The sequence below is a fragment of the Suncus etruscus genome, chromosome 2 (assembly GCF_024139225.1).
Source record: "Suncus etruscus isolate mSunEtr1 chromosome 2, mSunEtr1.pri.cur, whole genome shotgun sequence".
NCBI lineage: Eukaryota > Metazoa > Chordata > Mammalia > Eulipotyphla > Soricidae > Suncus > Suncus etruscus.
Genome location: NC_064849.1, coordinates 123,661,924 through 123,673,502, shown reverse-complemented (window position 1 = coordinate 123,673,502; position 11,579 = coordinate 123,661,924). Strand labels below are relative to the sequence as shown.

The 11,579-nt window shown below is 35.1% G+C and overlaps 1 protein-coding gene and 1 non-coding gene across 2 annotated transcripts in view; both read left to right on the top strand.

Annotated features, from left to right (window-relative positions):
* The first annotated feature begins 284 nt into the window (after positions 1-284).
* Positions 285-11,579, top strand: part of ADAMTS6 (ADAM metallopeptidase with thrombospondin type 1 motif 6) — a 267,510-nt gene continuing 256,215 nt past the window's right edge. Inside the window, 2 exon segments of the mRNA XM_049768834.1 lie at positions 285-428; positions 2,694-3,058. Coding sequence (XP_049624791.1) covers positions 332-428; positions 2,694-3,058 — 462 coding nt within the window. The 5' untranslated portion in view covers positions 285-331.
* On the top strand, positions 8,801-8,919 carry LOC126002120 (5S ribosomal RNA). The gene has a single exon (XR_007492896.1). It is a non-coding gene; the product is annotated as a 5S ribosomal RNA (ribosomal RNA).

The window sequence follows — 11,579 nt, the reverse complement described above, 5'->3', positions numbered from 1 at the left end:
TATATTTCTCAGTTAACTTAAATTTTTTTGTTTGTTTTTCTAGGTTAAAAAGTGGCCATGCTTTAGTTGCTAATCAGCCTAATGCTTTCCTTATGAGAATTTTACCTTTTTTTTTTTATTTTTTTTTTACATTTTGAACTGAGAAAATGAATCCAGTTATAGAAGAAAGTATGAGATGTTGGAAAAAAGTACTTGTTATACAGTGGAACATCTAATAAATAATTTGCAAAAAGTTTTAAAGAAATAAAATTGTTATGCTGCGATTTTGGTATGGTATTGACTCTCTAGCTCATAGGTAGCCCTCTCAAAAGATTACCCGTTTTTCTAAATTATGGAAATTTTGTGGAAGACGTTGACCTGGATTTTGAGCCTCATCATGGCTTCATCGGAATTTCGTAGTGACCACAGACTTTCATACAGTTCTCAAGGTAGGAGGCCTACTTATGAAATTGACAAAAAATATTGCTGCTAATCTGACAAGATAATACTGAATATTTAGTTTGAGTGAACACTTTCATTGATAATATGAAGTGCTAGAAAAGGCATTGTATCAATTTAGTACCAGTTTTATATTAAAAGCTTTTTTTTTTGGGGGGGGGGGGTCACACGTGGCAGCACTCAGGGGTTACTCCTGGCTCCATGCTCAGAAATTGCTCCTGGCAGGCTCTGGGGACCATATGGGTTGCTGGGATTCAAACCAATGATCTTCTGCATGAAAGACAAAAATGCCTTACCTCCATGCTGTCTCTCCGGCCCCATATTAAAAGCTTTGAGGAGTCTGTTTAACTTCCCTTCTAACAGCTAGTGGATTATTCTTTCTTTGAAAATGATAGATCAGGCCTCTTTATCTGAATCCTGAACTTTACAAATTGATTCTTTGTCAGTGTTTAAAGGCAAGGTCATGTTCAAAAAGAATCCAAAGATTCATATTGTAAAAGATAAACCAGATGACTAGACAAGATCCTACTTGTCTAAACTCTTTTTTTTTTCTTTCCTTCCAGCCCCTAGTCTAAACTCTGATAAAAGTTTTTGCTTTTTCAAATTTAAAATTTCTTTTACTTAAGGATTGAAAGCCTGACTAGCCTGGTTAGCCTTTTGGTTAGCCCTTCCTATAGTTTTTAAGTTTATGTACTTGAATTTTAATCATAGATCTTAACAAAGATATGGGAATGCATACCATTATGCTCTGCTTATTTTGGGGGCCACATCTGGCAGCCTCAGGGCTTGTTGTTTTTTTGTTGTTGTTGCTGTGTTTGTCTTTTTGCTGAGGGTTCACTGCTGGGAATGCTTTGAGATGCTGGGAATCAAACTGGGTCAGAAGTGTACAAGGAAAGTGCCCACTTGCTTTGCTCTGTTATTTCTTCAGTGCTTCCAAAAATGAAAATTTATGTATAACTAGTTCAATTCTTCTTATTATTAAAAGGGATGATTTTTGATTCTGTCTTCCATACATGTTTATTAACAACTTTTTTTAGGTGTTGATGGGCCTTATTGAGATATTATAGATTAATGCATATGTATAAAAGATAATGTGACTCTCAAAGTAGATCAAAAAGCCATAGCATTTAGTATAAAAATTTTATACTTTATAGTTTATTTCACCTTAAGAGAAGTAAAACAGGGGCTGAAGCAATAGCACAGCAGTAGGATGTTTGCCTTGCATATGACTGACCCAAGACAGACCTGGGTTCGATCCCCAGCATCCCATATGATCCTCCAAGCCAGGAGCAATTTCTGAGCACATAGCCAGAAATAACTCTTGAGAGTCACCGGGTGTGGCCCCAAAAGAGAAGTAAAATAAATAAACTATTTGGGTGGTTTAGTGCTTGGTGTTAACTCCTGGCTCTTTACTCAGGGATCACTCCTGATAGTTCTTTGGGGGATAATATGAAGGAATTGCACCCTGGTCAACAGTCTGCAAGGCAAGTGCCTCATTCACTCTACTATATCTCTGGCCCATGAAGTGAAATTCCCCTTTTTTTAATTTATTTTTACTACATTATTAAAATATAAAATTATAATATATTTAAATTAAATTAAATTAAAATTAAAAATATATTTTGAGGAATTTTTTTTTTAGAATCCATGTTTTAAAAATTAAAGTTATAGGGGCTGGAGAGTTAACATGAAGGTAGGGTATTTGCCTTGCATTCAGAAGGATGGTAGTTTGAATCCCGGCATCCCATATGGTCCCCCGAGCCTGCCAGGAGCGATTTCTGAGCATAGAGCCAGGAGTAAGCACTAAACATTCATTGCCAGGTGTGACTCAAAAACAAACAAACAAACAAACAAACAAAAAAATCAAAGTTATAACCTGGCTCTGTAGCAGAATGGATAGCACATTGGACTTCTAAAACTTAAAGTTATAAATCTTTTAAACTAATTTTAATGATATGATATTCAGGAAATAAATTAGAATTTTTTAACGTTTTTTTCTTTATTAATGTCTATACAATTTGATTACAAACATGATCGTAGTTGGGTTTCAGTCATAAAATATAATTTAATTATTTTTTTGCTTTTTAAATCTTTACTCTTGAATTTTTGTTTAACATAACATTTTTGGCCCACATCACACATATAATGATAGTTTTAATCAATATTGTCTTTTATACTGTTACTTCTTTATTTTGTTAATTTCTCTTTCCTTCCTTTTTTTTTTTTCCTGGACACTCTACCTTGTGATAACAAAGAGGAGTTCCTGACTTATCTAGAACATTACCAGCTAACTATTCCAATAAGAGTTGATCAAAATGGAGCTTTTCTCAGCTTTACTGTGAAAAATGATAAACACTCCAGGAGAAGACGAAGTATGGACCCTATCGATCCGCAGCAAACAGTACCTAAGTTATTTTTTAAACTTTCAGCCTATGGCAAGCACTTTCACCTAAACTTGACTCTAAACACAGATTTTGTATCCAAACATTTTACAGTAGAATATTGGGGGAAAGATGGACCCAAATGGAAACATGATTTTTTAGACAACTGTCATTACACGGGATACTTGCAAGATCAACGTAGTACAACTAGAGTGGCTTTAAGCAACTGTATTGGGTTGGTAAGTAAATGTTCTCATTTTGTTTTGTATGGAGAAATAAAAATACCTTTCCACAGATTATAAATATATACATATATAATTCATAAATTTATAGTCTGTATATTTAATTATTTTATATAATTTATATATGTATATTCATAATATTCATATTTTCATAAATACTTCTTTTTAAAATATTTCATAAATCTATATTTATTTATATCTAAACATATAATATATAGATATTTATATATTATATTTATAAAATATGTATATATTTATATTCATATATAAACATTAATTTAATGTTTAATGTTTTATATTATTTATATATAAATATATAATAAATAAATATATAGATAATATAAATATATAAATATTTAAGTAGAAGTAATATCCTAAGTTTAAACTATTTTGCTGCCTTAGATTTTGATAATTTTTTTATAATCCTTGCATTGATTTTTTTAAGTTAGTGCAGAATTAAAAGCTTTATATTTTAGTAAAAGAAGAAATGAGACCTCATGTTTCTTTTATAATTTTGACTTTTTATTTTTATTTTTATTTTTTTTGGTTTTTGGGCCACACCCAGCAGTGCTCAGGGGTTACTCCTGGCTGTCTGCTCAGAAATTCCTTTGAGTTATTTCCTTCCTTGATCCTAGTTATGTGATTTGTTTGTTTGTTTTTTTAAAGTTGCAATAGATATTTTTTTAAATATAATTTTTATTTTGAACATAGTGGCTTAAATATTGTTGACAATAATATTTTAAGTACATATTTACATAAAATCAGGGGGATTCTCATCACCGATTTGTCCTCCCTACACCTCCGTTTTCGTCCTACTTCCCAAATCCTCCTCCCTCACTCCTGGGGCTGCTAGAAAATGTGGTCCCCTCTGTACCTAGTTTACTACTTAGTAGTCTTGCACCTGTTTGGTCTTGATGCCTCCCTTATTTCCCCCTCTAACTGGGAGGCAGAACTAGATAGTTCAAGTTATGTGGCTTTGTTTGAAGAAGAGAAAAGTAATAAACTGGGGTAAAAGTCTAATACGCCAAAAATGGGCGGGATCCTTCTAGAGGCTCTCATCATCGGTTTGAGAGACGAAGGAGAAAAATAAGGTGTAACACCCCAACAGTACAAAAAGAAGTGTCAAATATCCAGTGAGCACTCCAACAATAACAACGATAAGTATCACAAAAGCCATGGTCTTGAGATAAAAAACATGGCAGGGCATATAAAGAAAGAAAAGAAAAGAAGGAAAAAACATAAATGTAAATGGGAGCAATAACTTCAATAACCACACCAAAACAAGGAAATCGACAAGAAGTAGATAGGTAAATAAAAATAAAAAAAATAATAAAAAAATGAGTATTTAAAAAAATAATATATATAGAAAAAATAAAAAATGTTTTGTGCTTTTTTGCCTTTTTTTCCCTCCTGCAATGGCACAGTAAATATTGGGGTCATTCGAAAAGGAATTCACTTGGCCTAAGAGATATGGGTTTCTCGACCCTTGGAGTATATTGTCATGGGATTAACTATAGACTCCGGTCAGATTCATTTACTCTTCCCTTGGTGCTACGTATCACAGCTGATACTACCACATGCAAAGCATGTACACTAGTCCTTAGAGCCAGCTCTCGGGCCTATTTTTTTTTTAAATAAAATCTTTATATCTATATTCCTTTATGAAACTGTTGTTCCCCCCATTTATCCAAATATCTATAATAAGCTTTTTTTTCTTTAAAATATATGAAAGATTATAGGGTACATGGCAGTGATTTGCATCCATTTTAACCTGGTAATACAGAGCTAAGGTTTGCACATAGTAATGGTTGCAGAAAAAAAGCATGCTTTTCTACTGCTTTTACTCTAATCAGGCTAATGCATATATTAATGCATATTTATATGTAAAGAGTATAAACATTTTGATATTTAAATAATATATCTATTTATTTTTGTTCGTTTGTTTTTGGGGACCACACATGGCTATGTTCTAGGTTTACTCCTGGCTCTGGGTTCAGGGATCATTCCTGGCAGGCTTAGAAGACAATGTGTAGTGCTGGAGATTGAGCTCTTATAGTGCTTTGGGGATTTATTAAATCTTATTTAAGACAATTTATTTAAGACAATTTAAGACAATCTTATTTAAGACAATTTAAGACAACTCGGTGTGGGTAACTGATGATGATGAAGGTTTTCCTTTAGAGGAAGGTACAGGTGACTTTGTGAAGGAATGCAGTGAACTGCTAGATTGGGCATGGAAAGAGTGGTTTTTAGAAAGTAAATGTAAAAAATAGAAGTTTAAGATGTATAGTTGATTTTTAGAAAATATTTCTCTGAAATAGTGAAAGTAATTTAATTTTGAAAAGAAGCAATAAGGATTATGCATATAATAACTCCTTATGATAAAGTGAAAGGTATTTCTTGAGTCAAAAACAAGAAAAAGGTTAAAATGGAAATAGAAACCTTTATATAATTAAGAAGCTAGCTTATGGTCACCTTTTTCATCCTTAATGACGTTGCCTTATTTTCTTTCTATTTGTTAATACCTTTTATCTTTGCTTTCTATTAAAAATGCAGATTCAGTGTTAACTGATTTTGATTACTTGATTAAGGTGTGGTCAATGAGCCTTACCAATGTATAGTCTGTCTATTTAAAATCGTGTCATATTTTTCCCCACCCCGCCCCACCTCAGAGACCTATAATGTCATATTTTAGTTTGTTTTATATTTGGACCTTTTTTTAATGTAGGTTTATTGCTCTGACTTTACTCTTTCTTCTTTTGGGTTTTTGGGCCTACACCAGGTTGTTGCTCTGGGTTTTACTTCTGATTCTGTGCTCAGGAATTATTCCTGCCAGTGTGAAAGGGTTCATATATGGTGCCTAGTATTGAACCGGTTGGTAGAGTGCAAGTGCCTTTACTCCTGTGTTATCTTTCTGGTCTTATGTTTTAGAATTTCTTATTACTTGTTGTTGTTTTTGTTGTTGTTGTTGTTTGGGTCACACCCAGAAGCACTCTGGGGTTATGCCTGGTTCTATGCTCAGAAATCGCTCCTGGCAGGCTCAGGGGACCACATGGGATGCTGGGATTCGAACCACTGACCTTCTGCATGCAAGGCAAATGCCATACCTCCATGCTATCTCTCTTGCCCCAGAACTTCTTATTACTTTTATTTATTTTTCCTACTGAAAGTATTTTTTTCTACCAAGGACTATTATTTTCTAATTCTTTATTACCCATTACTTGGTTTTTATTTCATTCTTCTTTGGAGGCATTTTACATTGGAGTCTACTTTTTTTTTTATTGTGGGCAAAGTGAATTACAAATCTTTCACAGTAATATTTAAGGCACATAGTAGTAATGAATGAGGGACATTCCCACCACCAGTGTTGTTCTCCCTCTACTCCTGTTTCTAGCATGCATCTCTTTTACCCCTCCTTTAACCCCTCTAATGCTAGTGCAACTGTTCACTCCATGTACAGCTTGATGTAGATTGGGTATCATTTCTGTAGTCATTGACTTTGGATTTTGTGTTCAAGTCTGATCATTTTTTGTTTCCACCAAATGGACACACGACTGTCTGTTCTTGATACCATCCATTTTTTCTCCTTCTAATTTCTTGAGCAACTGCACATCTCATCTTGGGGTTTCTTTTTCTTTCTTCTCTTCCTTCCTTCCTTCCTTCCTTCCTTCCTTCCTTCCTTCCTTCCTTCCTTCCTTCCTTCCTTCCTTCCTTCCTTCCTTCCTTCCTTATCTTTTTCTTTCTTTCTTTCTTTCTTTCTTTCTTTCTTTCTTTCTTTCTTTCTTTCTTTCTTTCTTTCTTTCTTTCTTTCTTTCTTTCTTTCTTTCTTTCTTTCTTTCTTTCTTTCTTCTTCTTTCTTTCTCTTTCTTTCTTTCTTTCTTTCTTTCTTTCTTTCTTTCTTTCTTTCTTTCTTTCTTTCTTTTCTTTCTTTCTTTCTTTCTTCTTCCTTCCTTCCTTCTTTCTTCTTTCTTTCTCCCTTCTTTCTTCTTTCTTTCTTTTTCTCTTTCTTTCTTCCTTCCTTCTTTCTTCTTTCTTTCTTTCTTTCTTTCTTTCTTTCTTTCTTTCTCTCTCTCTTTTTTTCTCTCTCTCTCTCTCTCTCTTTCTTTCTTTCTTTCTCTCTTTCTTTCTTTCTTTCTTTCTCTCTCTCTTTTTTTCTCTCTCTCTCTTTCTTTCTTTCTTTCTTTCTTTCTTTCTTTCTTTCTTTCTTTCTTTCTTTCTTTCTTTCTTTCTTTCTTTCTTTCTTCCTTCCTTCTTTCTTCTTTCTTTCTTTCTTTCTTTCTTTCTTTCTTTCTTTCTTTCTTTCTTTCTTTCTTTCTTTCTTTCTTTCTTTCTTTCTTTCTTTTCTCTCTCTTTCTTTCTTTCTCCCTCTCTCTTTCTCTCTCTCTTTCTTTCTTTCTTTCTTTCTTTCTTTCTTTCTTTCTTTCTCTCTTTCTTTCTTTCTCTCTTTCTTTCTCTCTCTCTCTCTCTCTTTCTTTCTTTCTTTCTTTCTTTCTTTCTTTCTTTCTTTCTTTCTTTCTTTCTTTCTTCCTTCCTTCCTTCTTTCTTCTTTCTTCTTTCTTTCTTTCTTTCTTTCTTTCTTTCTTTCTTTCTTTCTTTCTTTCTTTTCTTTCCTTTCTTTCTTTCTTCTTTCTTTTCTTTCTCTCTTTCTTTCTTTCTCTTCTCTCTTTCTTTTCTCTCTCTCTCTTCTTTCTCTCTTTCTTTCTTTCTTTCTTTCTTTCTTTCTCTCTCTCTTCTCTCTTTCTTTCTTCTCTCTTTCTTTCTTTCTTCTTTCTTCTTTCTTTCTTTCTCTCTTTCTTTCTTTCTTTCTCTCTCTCTTTCTTTCTTTCTTTCTTCTTTCTTTCTTTCTTTCTTTCTTTCTTTCTTTCTTTCTTTTCTTCTTTATTTCTTTCTTTCTTTCTTCTTCTTTCTTTCTTTCTTTTCTTTCTTTCTTTCTTTCTTTCTTTCTTCTTTCTTTCTTTCTTTCTTTCTTCTTTCTTTCTTTCTTCTTTCTTTCTTTCTTTCTTTCTTTCTTTCTTCTTTCTTTTTTCTTTCTTTCTTTCTTCTTTCTTTCTTTCTCTCTCTTTCTTTCTCTCTCTCTCTTTCTTTCTTTCTTCTTTCTCTCTTTCTTTCTTCCTTCCTTTCTTTCTCTCTCTCATTCTTTCTTTCTTTCTTTCTTTCTTTCTTTCTTTCTTTCTTCTTTCTCTCTTTCTTTCTTCCTTCCTTTCTTTCTCTCTCTCTCTTTCTTTCTTTCTTTCTTTCTTTCTTTCTTTCTTTCTTTCTTTCTTCTTTCTCTCTTTCTTTTCTTTCTTTCTTTCTTTCTTTCTTTCTTTCTTTCTTTCTTTCTTCTTTCTTTCTTTCTTTCTTTCTTTCTTTCTTTCTTTCTTTTCTTTCTTTCATCTTTCCTTGGAGCACACCTGGTGATGCTCAAGGATTACTCCTGGCTATGTGCTCAGAAATTACTCCTGGCTAGGGGGACCATATGGGACCCCAGAGGACTGAACCGATGTCCATCCTGGGTTAGCAGTGTGCAAGGCAAATGCCCTACCACTGTGCTAATGCTCAGGCCCCATGGGGTTTCTTTTCTCTTAGGTTAGTTCTACATCTTTTTTTTTTTCTTCTGAATTTATATCTTCGTTTTTATTGGAGAATATCTTCAATTAATTTCCTCAGAGAAGGTGCCTGACAAGTAAAATTTCTGAGTCCTTGCTTATTTCAGAGTGACTTTACGTTGCCTTCATGTTTGGTTAAAAATTTAGCTGGGTCTACGGCCATACCACCCTGAACGCGCCCGATCTCGTCTGATCTCGGAAGCTAAGCAGGGTCGGGCCTGGTTAGTACTTGGATGGGAGACCGCCTGGGAATACCGGGTGCTGTAGGCTTTTGGGGCCGCGCCCCTTCGCCTTGGGGCCGGAGAGATAGCATGGAGGTAAGGCGTTTGCCTTTCATGCAGGAGGTTATCGGTTCGAATATCCCGGCATCCCATATGGTCCCCCGTGCCTGCCAGGACTGCAATTTCTGAGCCTGGAGCAGGAATAACCCCCTGAGCACTGCCGGGTGTGACCCAAAAACCCCACAAAAAAAAAAAAAAAAAAAAAAAAAAAAAAAAATTCTAGCTGGATGTGAAATTCTGGCGTTTAAAAATCATTTTCTTTTAGTATGGGTAAACTTAAAAAGGAAAATAGAACATCAAATTTATACATAATTTTATTCTATAGAAAAAGAGTTGTAAAATATCTATATTTTTCAAGTTTGATTTTTTTTTTTTTTGGGTCACACCCGGCAGTGCTCAGGGGTTACTCCTGGCTGTCTGCTCAAGAAATAGCACCTTGGCAGGCGACAGTGAGATGGGACGAGTGTGAGCCGACACCGAGGATTCGAACCAACCACCTTTGGTCCTGGATTCGGCTGCTTGGCAAGGACAAACACCGCTGTGCTATCTCTCCGGGCCCACAAGTTGATTTTTTTTTTTTAGGTGGTAGATAAAAATCTACTAATTATCTTTTTCTCTTTTATTAAAATTGTTTTTCTCAGCAGAAAAGGATATGATGATCTCTAAATCTTTCCTGTTTGAAGAGTTTTATAAATATGTGGTAAACTTCAGGTTTTTAAAATACTGTTTCTTTTTTTTTTTTTTTTTTGGTTTTTGGGCCACACCCGTTTGACGCTCAGGGGTTACTCCTGGCTATGTGCTCAGAAGTCGCCCCTGGCTTAGGGGGACCATATGGGACGCCGGGGGATCGAACCGCGGTCCTTCCTTGGCTAGCGCTTGCAAGGCAGACACCTTACCTCCAGCGCCACCTACCCGGCCCCTTAAATACTGTTTCTAATGGCACTTCTAATTTAAAGAACATCCTTCAAATTAGAGAAATAAAATCCAGTTAGCTCCTTTATAAGTTTCTCTTACTAGTTCACCCCTTTCTATAATTTCTTCTCTCCTCTCTTTGTTTTCTATGTATTTCTCTCTTTTTAATTCAAAAATTTATGATATTGACTTAATTAGTCCTATTTTTTTCATTTATTTAAAAATGACAACTGACATATTCATACTTTGTGGGAGCCTCCCTAGAAATGCCCAGGGACCACTCCCAGCAATAACTTAACTGGCAGTGCCCTCATGGGTTGGTGCTAAACCCCAGAGGAACTCAGAGCCACAATGTGTGGAGTAAAAAGAAGCTGGGGAAAAAAATGGATTTTTGTGAGGTGGGCTTGAATTAAAAAAAAGTCTCTGTTCAGAGACTTGTGGTCCCTGCCTCTTATGAGTTTAGGTTGAGCTGAGGAGTAAAGTCATCCAGGTCAAAACACACCGTTCTTACAAACTATCTAGGTTAATAGTGCCGTAAGGCATTATTATAACCCGCTATCTTTACATACTACTGATTTAATGATGCCATGAGCATTGTAACCACTATCCTTTACATATCATCTAAATAAATGATGCCCGTACCTCTGTGACCACTGTCTCACATACCATCTAGTTGCTGTAATGCCTAAGAAGGTAAAGGTGTATTACTTACATTCTGTTCCCTCCAAAATTTGCCTCTTAAAAGCCCTGTCCCTATCTTCAATAAATGAAGACATTGCCAGATAATTCTTCCCTGTGAGTGGTCTGTAGCTTGTAGTCTTCCCTCCTTTTCCCGAGTATGGGCCTCACAGGGCTACAGGCTAGAAGAAAACCCTTCTTCCACCCTTGCATTGGCCTGCTTAGGGGGCCACCAGAATCCAACAACCATGGGCTACTATGCTTGAAGGTCCAGGTTGCATAATGCTTCATCATGCAAAGCATGTACTCCATCTCTTTGCCATCTAGACATGTCATATTTAAAATAATTATATTTTAATCTCTCTGAATTATACAATTATATCAGTGTAAGATAATTAGTGTAAAATAATATTGTAAATTGGGGTCGGAGAGATAGCATGAAGGTAAGGCGTTGTTTGCCTTTCATGCAGAAGGACAGTGGTTCAAATCCTGGCATCCCATATGGTCCCCTGTGCCTGCCAGGGGCGATTTTCTGAGCATAGAGCTAGGAGTAACCTCTGAGCACTGCCGGCTGTGACCCAAAAACAAAAACAAACAAACAAAAAAGAATAGTGTAAATTATTAGTGTAAAAATGATTTTAGGTAGGTTCACAGTTGATTTTTTTGTTTCTTTTTTGCTTGTTTTTACTTTTGGGCCATACCCAATGGGTGCTCAGGGGTTACTCCTGGCTCTATGCTCAGAAAATACTCTGATAGTACTCATGGGATCATATGGATGCTGGGATCAAACCTGGGTCAGCCATGTGCAAGGCAAACACCATTCCTGCTATGCTATTATTTCCAGCCCTTTTACTCATGTTCTGAAATTCATCCATTCCCATATACTTAGTAAAGACCTTAAGGGAAATGAGAAGGGAACACTGACATTTGAATGATAAAATTTCCAAGTAGAAATTTCTAGGTACAAAAATCTTATTTGAGAATATATGTAGAAGAGCAAGAAGAGTAGTATGACTAGAGCGCAATCAAAGAGATGAGCAGGTGTGAATAAGGGAGAAC